Source organism: Hypanus sabinus, unplaced genomic scaffold (assembly GCF_030144855.1).
Source record: "Hypanus sabinus isolate sHypSab1 unplaced genomic scaffold, sHypSab1.hap1 scaffold_53, whole genome shotgun sequence".
Taxonomy (NCBI): domain Eukaryota; kingdom Metazoa; phylum Chordata; class Chondrichthyes; order Myliobatiformes; family Dasyatidae; genus Hypanus; species Hypanus sabinus.
The window spans coordinates 1,553,919-1,571,090 of record NW_026781391.1 but is presented as its reverse complement, the minus strand read 5'-3'; the positions used below and the strand labels follow the sequence as shown (position 1 = coordinate 1,571,090).

Genomic DNA, 17,172 nt, shown 5'->3' with positions numbered 1-17,172 from the left:
TGCGTTTATCAGGATGTTCTCCACAGCACCACCAGTGGTCGGAGGTACACATGGCCACCAGTGGCCTGAGGTTCATACAGCGCCCCCAGTGCCCGGAGGCGGGAGGAACAACAGAGAGGTAAATCACAAAGTCTGCAGATGCAGGAAATCCAGCTCAACGCAAACAAAATGCTGGCGGAGCTCAGCAGGCCCGGCAGCATCTATCGAAAAGAGTCGACAGTCGACGTTTCCAGCTGAACCTTCCTTCAAGATTGAGATGGAATGGGGGAAATAGCTAAATAAAATCGGGGCGGGCGAGAAAATGGTTGGCTCGAAGGTGACAGGTTGAAGCCAGGTAGGTGGAAAGCTCAAAGTCAAAAGCAAATAGAATCTAATAGGAGTAGTGGAGAATCGGAGCAGTGGACCCAGAGAGATGTGATAAGCACGTGAGAGGACGTGAAAGTGAGGGAGTGGGAGGGAGGGCGATCTGTTCACCGGAAGGAGAAATCGATACTCATGCCATCAGATTGGGGGGAGGAGCAACCCAGAAGGAATATAAGGTGTAGATCCTGGACACTGAGGCAGAACTTAACTCGGCAGAAGAGGAGGCGATGGGTTGACTCGTCGGAACGGGAATAGGAATAGGAATCGGAATGAAAACGTTTGGACACCGGGAGGTCCTGCTGGGAGCGGATAGTTCAAAGGTCAGTTTATTAACAAAGCAGGTATCCATAAACTACTCTTACGTTTTTTTTTTTCAGAGAACCACAAACCAAAGAAAGAGCATGAAAGTCGTTCAGAGAGAAAAATATAACTCCCACCCTACCCCACCCCCCCCGCATCAAAAAGAATGGCATCCCGATCATGAACCCCCAAAGCCCACCGCACAAAAGGGAACAATAACATCGAACCGCCCCCCAAAAAACAACCCTGCCCCGCACATCTGCGGAGGAGCTGGTGTCACCAATGTAGAGGCGGCCACATCGGGAGCAGCGGACGCAATAGGCGACCCCGGAAGATGCACAGGAAAACTGTCGCCTCACCTGGAAGGATGTTTGGATAACGGAGTGAGTTCGGCCGTCCGGCCCTTTCACTGTGACACCCCAAACTCCACTTCGTATCCGTCCAAACTAGACTGGGGAACTTTAATGACCAATAAATATAATTCCTCTCAGCGATCAGCTGTCTGAATGAATAACTGACTTTAAAGAGGAAGGGGTGTCTATGGTCCACATTGTCAGGGTGTTGAGTTTACCAGGGGACAAAGACTGCAGGGACGAGAGGTTTTCTGTTGACTAATACAGTATGTGTGGACCCCGCTGGCAATTCTGGTGTTGTGACCCGAATCGAGACAAACACCACGCTGCCCACTCCACCAACAACACGGCACAGCCGGACACATAACAGGGAACATTACATCTCACAACACTGGATTCAGTGATGAAACCCGTGATAAATGTTGTTGTCCCACTGGAATCATCAGAAACGTCCATTCAGGTGTTTTTAAATGCCAGCGCTCCGCCATGGGTGACGTCACACCGCTCCGCCTCCCCCCACACGACTGACGTCACACATGGGCTCCCCACACCGGGACTTGCCCTCGCGTGCGCGGTGTCTACGTCACCCACGCGTTGGAGAGCTCGAGCTTTGTCGGTTTAACCGCTGAGCTACCAATCACGTGACCACCCCCTCCACCACAGCTGAAATACAAAGCTTCAAGAGCTGCGCTATTCCCATTGGTGCACAGAAATGTCAATCACTGGTTACAGCCAGTAGTAGAAGCGGACCAGCGGAGTGGAAGTTTCCCGCTCAAGAGTCGGTCTTTCGTCAGGGCGGAACAAATCTCAAAGTAAATGTCCGCTTTCTGATTTATTTCCATTTCCCTCCGAGGGAAGTCGGGGCGTTTGTGAAGCGTCTCCTGCGGCCGGAGTCTGATGTATCACTGAGAGGTAGGAGGAGACCGCTCGGCCCGTCGGTTTGATGCCGCTTCCGGGGGGAGGGAGGGAGAGGATTTTATTGAAAGGATGAAGATGGTGTGAGGGGGGCGGACAGGATGTTTGTCCCGGTGGGGACAGGAGGGGCTCATCTGTGGAAATGTCTGAGCCCACCGTGGTGGCGAGCAGAGGAATTCACCACATTGGGAGGCAAACACCGGCAGACTGTTGCCCTGCAAGCGGGGCCAATGGTCCGGGCAAAGTGACAATTATTTGTGTTTTGTTGAGACTGTACCTGGAATATGGTGTAAAATCACGCTCCCCAGACTAACACGGGTTATACAGACCAAAGAACAAACTGCCGGAGGAACTCAGTGGGTCGGGCAGCATCGGTGGAGGGAAATGGACCGTCAACATTTCGGGCCGAGACCCTCCCTCTGGACTGAGAGTGGACGGGAAATAGTCAGAATAAAGAGGTGAGGGGTGGGGATGGGGCAAGAGCTGGGGAGTGAGAGGTGAATCCAGGTGAGGGGGGAGGTGAGAAGGTGGAGATGCCTACAGGGGTGGGAGGTGAGGGGTTGGGGCAACACGGGGCTTCAGAAGATGGAAGCTAATTCCATAGAGGATGAACAAAACGGTTGGAGAGTATCTGTTATAGAGAGTGCAATGAAATGAAAGCCGCCATCTTGTTGATGGTTAGAGGGGCTGAATGGCCACAGATAGAAAAGAGCAGACAGATGGAACAGACCTGCGAGGTAATCTCAATACACAGAGGCAGTGAGTCCCTGGAATGAGCTGTTCAGTGTTTGCATCGTTGGATATCTACCTCGGGTTCTGTGTCCTCACCGTGTTTGGGAATTCCCACTCACTGTCGTCTGTCTGTGAGCAGCTGGAAATTAAGTAAACACTCAGGATGCTGGAGACCTGAAATCACATCAGAAATTGTTTGAAGCCATTCCGACACAAGGTGTTGAAGCTGAAGCACTAACTTCGTTTATCTCCACCGATGTTCTTCATCCATTGAGTGTTTCTTGTATTTGCAGGTTTTTTTTAGAACATTTCATTGGAATAATTTAAATCTGCGAAATACCCTTGTGTAGGACGCGCAATGTAAATAATTCACTTACAGCACAGAATCAGGGCTTTCGGCCCATCTAGTCTGTGCCATTTTCTGCCTGGACCCATCCACATGCACACAGACTCTAGATGTCAATACTTCCCTCATCCATGTACCCACACAAAGTTCACTTCAATGCTGCAAATGAACCCGCATCCACATATGCATCACTTTCCGAGTGAATTAAAAATCACAATGAACAGGGTTGTCGGAACAGATCTGTTCAGAACAGTCCTGGGTACCGGCTTCCAGAGAGAATCCGCTTCTCACTCTACCAGCACCCTCTGCCTCTGTGGTCAGGTCATCTCAGTATCCACAAAGCCAAGTTCCCCTGGATCTCTGCTTCCTGCCATCCTGACCCGGCCTAATCTGGGGAAAATTTTCAAAATTCTCACTAAAATCCATTTGGTGCTTCAGCATGAATTTCAATAAATACCCCTGAGTACCTGAAGTGCGGTGAGCAGTGAAAAGATAAGCACAGAATATATCAAAAAGACCGAAAAAATGAAGTTCCATTGGGACAAAGAAATTGAAATTCCGTGGTGTGTGTGTGTGTGTGTGTGTGTGTGTGTGTGTGTGTGTGTGTGTGTGTGTGTGTGTGTGTGTGTGTGTGTGTGTGTGTGTGTGTGTGTGTGTGTGTGTGTGTGTGTGTGTGTGTGTGTTGACATTGACAGATGTCAAAGGAGAATGGAGCTGTCAATGGAGAAATTGACATAAACTTAGACGGAAGATAGAAAAATAGATAGATGGACAGAAGCACAGATAGACAGAGATATTTCCCCATCACAGGAAAATTCATTGCTGTAACATGAGAAAATTAAAGAGATTGGCGTGGACAGAAACGGCGGCATCGGACATCGTGGACCTCACCACACACACCGATGCTGTGAAACTCCATGGACAAGGTGGAGCGAACTGCCCAATTATATCAGCAGAATATGTTGATTGCAGAGTGTCATTGTCTGGTAGGGCAGGACAAGAGGAACTCTATCGCTATTGCTCCACTGCCTCTTCTTACCAGATTGCTTCCTCTCCAGCCCGTTACCTTTCATACTCACCGGGCTTCATCTGTCACTTTTCCCCTCCCCATGACATTTTATTCTGGTGTCTTCCCCGTAACTTTCCAGAACTGAAGAAAGGTCTCGGCCGGATATATCGACTGTTGATTAATTTCATAAATGCTGCTCGACCTGAGTTCATCCAGCATTTAAATCCGTGTGTTTAAGATATTGAAATGCACATACATTTTGAAAATTGGAAAAAGATGGAGACACATGGATGAGTGAATCCATAAGACCATCAGATATAAGAGCAGAAGTAGGCCATTTGAGCCATCCAGTCTGCTCCACCATTCAACAGTGGGCTGATCAAATTCTTCTAGTCATCTCCACTCCCCTGAATCACCCCATACCCTTTGATGCCCTGACTAATCAAGAACCTTTCTATCTCTTCCTTAAATACAAGCACTGACTTGGCCTCCATGGATGCGTAGCAACAAATTCCACAGATTTACTATCCTCTGACGAGAGTGATTTGTCCGCATCTCAGTTCCAAATGGACGTCCTCAAACTCTGAAGTCGTGCCCTCTTGTCAAAGAATCCCTTACCATGGGAAATTAATTAATCCCCTACCATGCAGATGATACTAAGGTAGGTGGCGTTGTGGATAATGAAGTAGGTTTTCAAAGCTTGCAGAGAGATTTAGGCCAGTTATAAGAGTGGGCTAAACGATGACAGATGGAGTTTAATGCTGATAATTGTGAAGTGCTATATTTTGGTAGGAATAATCCAAATAGGACATACATGGTAAATGCTAGAGCTTTGAAGAATGCAGTAGAACAGAGTGATCTAGGAATAATGGTGCATAGTTCCCTGACGGTGGTATCTCATGTGGATAGGGTGGTGAAGAAAGCTTTTGGTATGCTAGCCTTTATAAATCAGAGCATTGAGTATAGGAGTTGTGATGTAATGTAATGTAATTGTGCAAGGCATTGGTAAGGCCGAATTCGGAGTATTGTGTACCGTTCTGGTCAACGAATTATAGGAAAGATGTAAACAAAATAGACAGAGTACTGAGAAGTTTTACTAGAATGTTCCCTGGGTTTCAGCACCTAAGATACAGAGAAAGGTTGAACAAGTTAGTTCTTTTTTCTTTGGAGCGTAGAAGGTTGAGGGGGACTTGATAGAGTTATTTAAAATTATGAAGGGAATAAATCGACTTGACATGGATAGGCGTTTTCCATTGAGAGTAGGGGAGATTCAAATAAGAGGACATGATTTGAAAAGTTTAAGGGTAACAGTAGGGGAATTTCTTTACTCAGAAAGTGGTAGCTGTGCGGAACATGCTTCCAGTAGAAGTGGTAGAGGCAGGTTCGATATTGACATTTAAAGTTAAATTGGATAGGTATATGGACAGGAAAGGAACGGAGGGTTATGGGCTGAGTGCGGGTCGGTGGGACTAGGTGAGAGTAAGCGTTCGGAACGGACTAGAAGGACGGAGATGGCCTGCTTTCTTGCCGTAATTGTTATATGGTTATGGTTATTAACTTTACCATATCTAATCTGTTCAGGACTTTCAACATTCTGAATGCCTCTATGAGACTCCCCCTCATTCTCTTGAACTCTAGAGAATACAGTCCAAGAGCTGTCAGACGTTCCTCATACGGTAAACCTTTCAGTCCTGGAATCATTCTCATGAATCTTCTCTGAACCCTCTCCAATATCTGTATATCCTTTGTAAAATAAGGATACCAAAACTGCACACAATTCTCCAAGTGTGGTCTCCCGAGTGTCTTGTAGAGCCTCAACATCACATTCCTGCTCTTATAGCCTGTACGTCGGGTAATGAATGCCAACATTGCATTTGCTGCCTTCACCACCGACTCAAACTGGAAATTAACTTTAAGGGTATCCTGCACAAGGACTCCCGACCATTTGCCTCTCTGTATTTTGAAGTATCTCCCCATCTAAATAATACTCTGCCCGTTTATTTCTTCCACCAGAGTGCATGACCATCCACTTTCCAACTTTATATTTCATTTGCCATTTCTTTGCTCGTTCCCCTAAACTAGCTGAGTCTCTCTGCAATCTTTCTGTTTCCTCAACACTACCCGCTCCTCCACCTATCTTTGTATCATCGGCAATTTTATGCACAAATCCATGAATACTGTAGTCCAAGTCATAGACATACATCGTAAAAAGCAGCGATCCCAAAATTGACCCCTGTGGAACTCCACTGGTAACTGGCAGCCAGCCAGAATACGATATATTTATTCCCAATCTTCTGCTGACCTAGCAATGTTCAACCACGCCAGTAACTTCCCTGTAATTCCATGACCTCTTATTGCTAAGCGGCCTCAGGTGCAGCACCTTGTCAAAGGATTTCTGAAAATCCAAGTACACTATATCTATTTCATGTCCTTTGTCTACCTGGCTTGTAATTTTCTTGAAAAATTGCAGTAGTTTTCTCAGGCAGGGTTTTCCTTTCAGGAATCCATGCTGGCTTTGGCATCTCTTGTCATGTGTCTCAGATACTCCATAATCTCATCCCTAAAAATCGCTTCCAACAACTTCCCAACCACTGATACCAGGCTAACAGGACTATGGCGTCATTTCTTCTGCCTCACTCTCTTCTTAAATTGCGGATAACATTTGCAATTTACCAGTCATCCAGTACAATGCCAGAATCTGTTGTTTCTTGAAAGATCATCGTTAAGGCCTCTGCAGTCTCTCCAGTTACATCCTTCAGAACCTGAGGGAGCATTCCATCAGGTCCAGGGGATTTATCTACACTCAGACCATTATCTTCCTCAGCACCTTCTCAGTCGTAATTGTCACTGCACAGACTTCACTTCCCTGATACTCTTGAATGTCTGATATACTGTAGACATCTTCCATTGCGAAGACTGATGCAAACTACTCATTCAGTTCCACTGCCGTCTCTGCATTTCTCATTAAAATATCTCCAGCATCATTCTGTATTGGTCCTATATCTACCCTTGACTCTCTTTTACCTTTTATATACTTAAAAAAGCTTTTAGTATCCTCTTTGATATTAGTCCCATGCTTCTTCGCATCATTCATCAGTTCCTTCTGAATGACCTTCCTGGATTTCTTCTGCATGTTTTTAAAAGCCTCCAATCCTCTATCTTCCCACTAGCTCTGGCTTCCTTGTACACCGTCTTTTGTTTTTACTTTGGCTCTGACTTCACTTGTCAGCCTTGCTCTTTTCAATGTTTTGGGTGATTTTCACTAACTTCAAAAGACTGTGCCTCAGACAGCTGGGTTGTTGCAATTCACCTCTAAAGACTGACAGCAGAGTAAGGAGTGAATCTTCGATGGAGCAGAGTCAGAAACCAAAGAGTTGCCAGCCTGAGTCAGGGTTCTCTGGCTTAAGAAAGAGATGGGTCCTGGAGTTTACAAAGAGGAGGAAGACGAGGAATCAGACCAACAGGATGTGGCTACAAATGAAAGATCAGAAACATTTAGAAACTGGTTGATCAAAAAAAAAGGTGGTTTATTTCTGCAAAATACAGGTGGAAATCAACAGATCAGGAAGCAAATGTGGAGAGGACAACATTTAGGCCTAGTCCCTTCAGCATGCCTGGACTGTGCTTAGCTGCTGCACGAATTGCAGATTTCCTCCTGCATTTTATGTGTATGTGTCTACATTTCCAGCAACAGCAGAATGTCTTGTGTTTCATATCTGCATTTTTAAGAAGGTTCTACTTTGGCATTAAATACGCGGAAAGTATGCTGATATTAATTGTATTCTTTATGGGAGCTGTTTTCTGTGTTAAAAGAGCTGCTGAGTTTTCTACACCAAAAAAAAATTGATATGGACATGTAACTGGTTTCTGCAGAAACTTTTAATGGCACCGTGATTACCCAGAAAGCGCTGCGTTAATAAATTCGCCGGCACTGAAGCCCCGATTGAATGCGCAGGCGTCAAAGATGCGAATGTTCCCGAATGTTGGGCATGCGCAGTTTACAAAAGGCCTCGGGAACTCGGCGTAGTTAAGAACGATTCTCCGGTTCAGCCTTTATAAAACCAACTGAGGGACAATTGCATAGGGCACAACAATCTTTTACATCAGCTGTTGAGAAAATCACATTTGTTTTACCTCCAATCCCAAAGAGGAGAAAATCTGCAGATGCTGGAAATCCAAGCAACACGCACAAAATGCCGGAGGAACTCAGCATTAGTACACTTTTCCATAGATGATGCCAGGCCTGCTGAGTTCCTCCAGCATTTTGTGTGTGTGGCTTTGTTCTACCTCCTCCTGCTCTGAACTTTTCTACCCGTGAGAGCATGTTTTGACTCATTCTCTCTGGGAAGGTAATTATATCAAACAGCTTTTTGCCCTTCATCACAAATGTGCCAGATGTCTCCAATGAGACAGTCTGCTCTCCTTCCCTTCAGATTCATAGGCATTGCCATCAATGAGTTCACCTAGGGGAGGGTTCCGGGAAATATTTATGTACAATACATAAACTGGTATTATCTGTGTCTATTGTGGAGATGCAAAAGTTGCTGGAGAATTTACAAGTGGGAAAAAGTGGAGTGATACTTGGAAATGTTACGTTTTGAAGTGTAATTTAGCAAGCAATCCACATATGGACAAAATGCAAAAGCTCTGGTGAGAAAATCCTTCATTACCTGTTACAGGCCTGTTACATAGGTTGTGTGACAGTGCAGCTGAACTTGATTAGACCCAGAGGAGACCAAACTTATTACCGACAGTGATTTGCTAGCTGTTAAAATGAATACCTCTCTATATGAAATTCACTGTGCACATGTTGACATTGGATTAACAGAAATGCACAATACAGGCTTCATGTGCACACTGGTCATTACAAGTTAGAGGGGACATTGGTGGGAAGGTGGGGAGACCTCCAGTGTCCCTGACACCCTCACCTACAAGATGTGCATCCTGCTGCAGCTTGTAGCCCTGCACTTAAGGAGTTGGAGCCGGAAATGGATGAATTCCGGATCATCCAGGAATTGGAGGAGGTGATAAATATGACATGAAGAGAGGTGATACATCCAAGGTGCAGGACACAGGAAACTGGGTGAGAGTCAGGAAGGGAAATGAGGTTAAACAGCCCTCACAGAGTACGCTTGTGGTCAACCCCACAACAACAGGTAGACCACTTTAGAAACTGTTTTGGGGGGGGGGGGGGTGGATTACCTGGCAGAGGTAATTCAAAGGGTTGATAGAGGATTCGTTAGTTAGGGGAACAGAACAAGAAGGGGTCTAATATCCTTGTGGTAAGGCTTACTACAGCTAGTGTCGTGGGGTGGGGATGATGTGTTTAAAATAAGTTGTAGGGGGAATGGGAGACAGAATGAGAGAGCAGATAGTGGAAAGGGTAAATTGAATTGATTTTATTACATACATCCTTCATATACATGAGGAGTAGAAATCTTTTGGTTACGTCTCCATCTAAATGTGCAATCTGTAATTCATATAAATAGTTTGCACTTAGGACAGTCTATATAACATAGAAATCAATTAATCAGTCTGATGGCCTGGTGGAAGATGATGTCCTGGAGCCTGTGCTCATTTTGCTGTGGTCCTGTTTCCTGGATGGTAGCAGCAGGAACAGTTTGTGGTTGTGGTGAATTGGGTCCTCAATATCCTTTGGGCCCTTCTTCCACGGTACAGCTGTTCACCCTCTCAACAGCAAAGGGGATTACCCTGTCTCCATTCCTTCTGTAAACCACAACCAGCTCTTTTATTTTTGCAACATTGAGGAAGAGGTTGTTTTCTTGACACCAGACAGATGTTGTTCAGACCTGTTAGTTTGTAAAAGCTTCCCAATATTTTTCGCTCTATTTGGCCCTCTCTTTGGCTTTCATGTTGGCTTTGGCTTCTCATTTCAGCCATTGTTCTGTCCTCCTGCCATTCTAATGCTTCATTGGGATGCATCTACCATGCACCTCCCGAATTGTTCCCGGAAACTCCAGCCATTGCTGCTCCATCGACATTTCTACCAGATTCTCCTTCCAATTAATTTTGTCCAGCTTCTCTGTCATAGAAACCTGGAGAAGTTCAGTGCAGAAACAGACCATGTGTCCCATCTAGACAATGCTGAAAACATTTAAGCTGTCTGATGTAATGACCTGCACTGGGATGATAGCCCCCCACACCCCTACCATCCAGGTTCCTATCCAAACTTCTCTTAAATGGTGAAATCGAGCTCACATGCACCAGTGTGCTGGCATCTCATTCCACACTCTCACAATCGATTCAGTGAAGAGGTTTTCCACCTGTTCCCGTTAAATTTTCACCTTCCCCACTCACCCATCACCTCTGGTTGTCGTCACACCCAACCTCAGTGGAAAAAACCTCCTTGCATTTACCCTATCTGTACCCTCATTATTTTGCATACTTCCAACAAACCCTCAAAACAATGTATAGTTTGTTTGTTTATGTTTAGAGCCTTGTTTAGGTGCATAAGATGATGAGGGGCATTGATTGTGTGGATAGACGGAGGCTTTTCCCAGGGCTGAAATGGCTAACAGGAGGGGGCATAGTTTTAAGGAGCTTGGAAATAGATACCGAGGGAAAGTCAGGGGTAAGTCTTTATACAGAGAGTGGTGGGTGTGTGGAATGCACTGCCAGTAGCAGTGGTCGAGGCAGATGCAGTAGCGTCTTTTAACATCCTCTTAGACAGGTACATGGAGCATAGAAAAATAGAGGGCAATGCGCTAGGCAAACTCTCGGCAGTTTCTAGAGTAAATTACGTCATTGGCACAACATTGTGGGCTGAATGGCTTGGAATATGCTGTGGATTTCAATGTTTTATGTTGAACAGTGAAATAACTTTGGCTATCCTACAATCCTCTGATAACCATCCCCCGTTCACCAAGGATGATTTGGTTATCTCTGCTAGGGGCCCGACAACTTCTGCACTTGCCTCCTGTAGGGTCCGAGGGAGCACCATGTCATGTCCTTTTCCACACACCCATAGACCCTGTGTCCATCTCCTGAGTAAATAGAAATGAAAAAATATTCAACATCTCCCCATCTGCTTTGGCTCCACACGGCGATTTCCATTCCGGTCTTCCAGAGGACCAACTTTGTGCCTTGAAATACTTTTGCTCTTAGTCTATCTCAGGAATACCTGAGGATTATCCTTCATCTTTTCTGCAATGGCAACCTTATGCCTCCTTTTAGCCATCCTGATTTATTTCTTATTTGTTCTCTTGCATTGCTTATACTCCATAAGAACCTACCTGCCTATCCCTGTTATATAACTCCGTTTTGTGCTTCACCAGGGTCTCAATATTTCTTGAAATCCAAGGTTCCCTGCAGTTTCTATCTGTACCTTTTATTCTAAGAAGCACATACCCGCTTTGTACTTTCAAAATTTCACTCCGAAGGCCCCCCACTTACCAAGCACACCTTTGTCATAAAGCAGCCTGTCCCGGTCCACAGGTGCCAGATACTGGTGTCAGAATTCCAGTTGTTGATCCGTCCCTGAACACATCAGCCTTTCCTACGATGCACCTTGTATTGAAATATACAGTGTTCAGCATATTTACTACACCATGTTCAACTTTTTTCATTCCTGACTTTGTCTGAGGTCTGAACAACATCTGTATCCAGAACACCTCCAGTATCTGTTCTGTTATTCAGGCTCCCATTCCCCCTGCAACTTTAGTTTAAACACTCCCCTTACCCCCATCTCCCACCATGCAGCTCTGTCACCCCTTTGGCTTTCTTCTCCCAGATCAATAAAAAGGAAGTGCATACCAGGTACAGGCAGATAGGAACAAATGGGCTACTTATGAAATACAGGAAATTCAACTGAACACTTATGAAAGAAATAAAATAAGGCATGAGGTTGACCCTTCAGAGAAGCTGAAGGGAAATCCTCAGGGATTCTGCAGATATGCAGATAAGACCAAAAAGATTGCAAGAGAAAAAATTTAATCCTATAGAAGATCAGAATGGTAATCCATATGAGGAGACCAAATATATGGGGGAGATTTAATTTTTTTTTTGCATCCGTATTTACTCAGGAGAGTCTATAGAAGTGAGGCAAAGCAGCATCAACTTCATGGACCCTGTACAGATTACAGAGGTGGAGATGTTTGTTGTCCGAAGACAAATTAGCATGGCTAAATCCCCAGGGTCTGACAAGTTGTTCCCTGGGACTCCGTGGAGGACGTGCAGAAATTGTCGGGCCCCAAGCACAGATATTTAAATCATCATCAGTGACAGATGAGGTACTGGAGGATTGCAGGACAGCCAATGTTGTTCCGCTGTTCAAGAAAGGCTCTAAAAATAAACAAGGAAATTGTACGTTGGTGAGCTTGACATCAGTAATAGGAAAGTTATTGGAACGTATGCGCAGGAACCAGATATATCAGTATTTGGATAGATGTGGACTGATTAAGGATAGGCAGCATGGGGTTGTGCATCGGAGGTCATGTCTAACCAATCTTATAGAGTCTCTCGAGGAAGTTATCAGGAAATTGGATGAAAACAAGGCACTGTATGTGGTCTACATGAACTTTAGCAAGGCACTTGACGAAGTCTCATATGGGAGGTGGATCAAGAAGGTTCAGTCACTCAGTATTCAAGATGAGATAGTAAACTGGATGAGACACTGTCTTTGGGAGAAGCCAGGGTGTGGTTGCAGATGGTTGCGTGTCTGACCAGAGGCCTGTGACTAGTGATTGCCACAGGGATCAGTGCTGGATCTGTTGTTGTTTGTCATCTATATCAGTAATCTGGATGATAACATGGTTAACTGAATCAGCAAATTTGTGGATGACACCAAGTCTGGAGGTGTAGTGGACAGCGAGGAAGACTGTCATGGCTTGCCGTGTGATCTGGACTAGCTGGAAAACTGGGTTGAGAAACGGAAAATGGAATTTAATGGAGACAAGAGGGAAGTGTTGTATTTGGTAGGACCTATGTCTGACACAGTGACTGGTCGGGCTCTGAGGAGTGCTCGAGACAAAAGTGATTTGGGAATACAGGCCCATAACTCACTGAAAATGGTGTCACAGATCAATGGGAATAGAAAGAAAGATTTTGCCACATTGGCCTTCATAAACCAATTGTCATTGGTGAGGCCAAATTTAGAGTGTTGTGTGCAGTTTTGGTCACCAATCTACAGGAAGGTGTAAAAGAGGTTGAAAGAGTCGAGAGAAAATTCAGAAGGATGTTGCCATGTCTGGAGGACTTGGGTTATAAGGAGCGATTAAACAGGTCTGTGCTTTATTCCTTGAAACGGAGAAGATTGAGGGGAGATTTGATAAAAGTATACCAAAATTATGAGGGGTATAGATAGGGTAAATACAAGCTGGCTTTTACCACTGAGATGGGGTGGGACTTCAACTAGAGGCCATAGGTTAAGGGTGAAAGGTGAAACGTTAAGGAGAACACGATGAGAAACTCCTTCACACAGTTGGTCATCTGGGTGTGGAACGAGCCAACAACCCAACTGGTACATGCAAGCTCGATTTAAACATTTAAGAGATTTGTATAGGTACCTGGATGGCAGGTGTATGGGAGTCGACAGTTTAAATAGTTCTACACAAACTGGATGGGCCAAGAAGTCTGTTTCTGTGTTGTACATTTCTATGACTGTGACAAGAACCTGAAATAAGGAATCAGAGCAAATATTAGTATTTTAACAGCTGTGCAGAACAACTATGCATCTGTGTAGGAGATATTTACATGGCATTAAAACTGTGGCACTTTAGATTAACAGTACATAAAAGAAAATCCCAGCTGCACGTTAACAACGGTATTTATGTGAGTGTTTCATTTACTGTGGGGCCAGGCCCCCATGCAGCTCAGTGGGAACAGGGAATAATACCAACGGAGAAAGTCGAACTGAGCCAGGTCACAGATTGGAGATGACAGAAATGCCCCATTCTCATAGAGACAGGAAGGGCATCAGAGAGTTTGATGGTCATTCCAGATACCAGCTCTGTGCCCAGTTAGAAGATGATTTCTCTCTCCAGCTTGGGTTGCGCCTCACTGTAACAGTGTGATTATCAGATCACACCTTGGCAACGCAAGTGACCTCATTTGAAATGTTCTTCACCCATTGATGGATTTTGTAAATCTTTTTTATAGGTTAAAAATGACAAGGAATTTGATAATGGAAATTCAAACACAACACACCAGTTTTGCTGTCTCTGTCTAGATATTTAAGAAGTGCAACAAGGGATTCAATCAACAATCCTTCCTGCTCAGACTGTGGGGAGGAATTCACTCAGTCATCTAACCGACTGGCACGCCTGTTATTTTACACGGGGGAGTGGCCATTCACCTGCTCAGACAGTGGGAATGGATTCAGTTGGTCATCACAACTGAAGGTACATCAGCAAATTCACACTGGGACAAGGCCATTCACCTGTTCTGTGGGTGAGAAGGGATTCAGTCGGTCATCCCACCTGTGGACACACCAGTCAGTTCACACTGGGCAGAGGCTGGTCATCTGCTGAATTTGTGGGGAAGGATTCTCTCAGTCATCTGACCTAATGGCTCATCAGCGAGTTCACACCGGGGAGCGGCCGTTCACCTGCATGGACTACGGGAAGAGATTCACTGAATCATCTAAGTTGAAGGTACATCAACGAGTTCATACTGGGGAGAGGCCATTCACCTGCTCAGACTGCGGAAAGGGATTCACTCGGTCATCTCACCTACTGCTACATCGGTTAGTTCACACTGCAGAGAGGGATTTCACCTGCTCAGATTGTGGGAAGAGATTCACTCACTCTTCCACCCTACAGAGACACCAGTCAGTTCACACCAGGGAGAAGCCTTTCACCTGCTCAGACTGTGGGAAGAGATTCACACAGTCATCCACCCTACAGAGACACCAGTCAGTTCACTCTGGGGAGCGGCGGTTCACCTGCTCAGAATGTGGGAAGGGATTCACACAGTTATCCAAACTACTGGCACACCAGTCAGTTCACACTGGGGAGTGGCCATTCACCTGCTCAGACTGTGGGAAGGGATTCACTCGGTCATCTGATCTGCTGACACACGGGCGAGTTCACACCGGGGAGAGGCCATTCACCTGCTGTGAATGTGGGAAGGGATTCGCTCGGTCATCTGATCTACAGATACACCAGCGAGTTCACACTGGCGAGAGGCCGTTTACCTGCTCAGTCTGTGGGAAGGGATTCCATAAATCATCCAACTTTCATAGACACCAGCAATTTCACACTGGGGTGAAGCAGTTCACCTGCTCAGACTGTGGGAAGGGATTCAGTCGGTCATCCTCACTATTGGCACACCAGTCAGTTCACACTGGGGAGTGGCCATTCACCTGCGCAGAATGTGGGAAAGGATTCACTCAGTCATCTGAACTACTGGTACATCAGTCAGTTCACAGTGGGGTGTGGCCGTTCACCTGCTCAGAATGTGGGAAGGGATTCACTCAGTCATCCAACCTACAGAGACACCAGTCAGTTCACACTGGGGTGAAGCCGTTCACCTGCTGTGAATGTGGGAAGGGATTCGCTCGGTTATCTGATCTACAGATACACCAGCGAGTTCACACTGGGGAGAGACCATTCACCTGCTCAGTCTGTGGGAAGGGGTTCCATCAATCATCCAACCTTCATAGACACCAGCGAGTTCACACTGGGGTGAAGCCGTTCATCTGCTGTGAATGTCGGAAGGGATTCACTCGGTCATCCTCACTACTAGCACATCAGCGAGTTCACAGTGGGTAGAGACCGTTCCCCTGCTCAGAACGTGGGAAGGGATTCACTCAGTCATCCAATCTACAGAGACACCAGCAAGTTCACTTCGGGTAAAGGCCGATCACCTGCTGAGACATTGGGAAGTGTTTTCTCAGCCATCTCCATCAAATGTGCATCATTGGGTTCACACTGGGGAGAGGCAGTTTACCTGCTGTGAATGTGAGAAGGGATTCACTCAGTCATCTAACCTTGTGACACACTACTGGGTTCACACTGGGGAGAAAGTTTCAATAAGCTGCATGCTGGATATTTGTCCATCACTGTTGCAGAATGCAATTTCGAGAGTGACTGTCGGTGCTGAACTCTGCAATTATTGCTGCTATACACCACACACAGTTCTGCACCCTGGTCACTGGGCATGGGAGGAGTTTCTTCTGCTGCACATTCACCTTTAATGGAACTGGATCTGAGACAAATAAATCAATTCTATTTTAAACTCTGTCTCTGGTACTTAGTGCATTTATAACACGCCTAGTGTACAGTAGAGAATCAACTCAGGCCAGCTGGACCCTGCCAGTTATTCATTTCCATGACAGTCTATTTAAATCCGGCCCCCCCCTGTTGCTCATCTCTCACTCTCCCTCTGGTGATGGGTTCCAAACAGTCATCATCTGTGGGTGAAAACGTTTCCCTTGAATTTTCTGCAGACTGAAGAAGTCGAGCTGATTACAGTTCTGTCTGAGATGTTCTTCACCCCTCAAATCTCTGGGCTGAGGAAGAATGATATTGGTTGTTAATCTCCATAATCACGACTAATTTCCACATTATGGGTCATTTTCCCTGCTGCTAAAGGGTTTTTAGAGAACATCACTGTCCTCTAAAGGCCGAAAACAGAATGGGAAACCATCAGTTGGGTGTTTAACTGAGCAGGGTCAGATACCAGAGGTGGGTCTGCACAGGGCAGAATTTGGGGCTCTGGACGATGGTCGGGTTAAGAACTTATGATGAGGAGAAGGGAATCAGCAGCGGGGTGTGGCAACAAATGTCAGAGTAGCAACATTTGGAAGATGATTGACAGAGACAATCAGTCGATTGACTGATGACACAAACAATGCCTGTGGTAAGGTTCTCCACTGGTTGAGGTACATGTGTGTTGGGAATGGTTTTATCCATTGAGGGACTTGTTCCTGCTTGTTTATCCAGTAATATTATATCCAGATGGTTCTCTTGGATTATCCTCTCTGAAATAATGTATTGATTATCATATAATTTGTACAAACGTTTGTAAGATCTTGACTCTAAAACTGGGTCAGGCTTGAATTCATGGTGCCTTTATTAAGTTATGGTGGGCATTGATGAGTTTGTATTTTAAAGCAAGATTTTGATGAATGATATTTGCCACTTGATTGTACCTTTGTAGGTAATCAGATTGAATTAAACTGCTGCGGGATCCTG

At 45.4% G+C, this 17,172-nt stretch overlaps 1 protein-coding gene across 1 annotated transcript in view; it reads left to right on the top strand.

Annotated features, from left to right (window-relative positions):
- The first annotated feature begins 50 nt into the window (after positions 1-50).
- LOC132389313 (zinc finger protein 214-like) overlaps positions 51-17,172 on the top strand; it is a 32,666-nt gene continuing 15,544 nt past the window's right edge. The window contains exons 1-2 of the mRNA XM_059961829.1: positions 51-118; positions 15,639-15,739. Of these exons, the coding sequence (XP_059817812.1) occupies positions 51-118; positions 15,639-15,739 (169 nt within the window). The remainder of the gene's footprint in view (positions 119-15,638; positions 15,740-17,172) is intronic.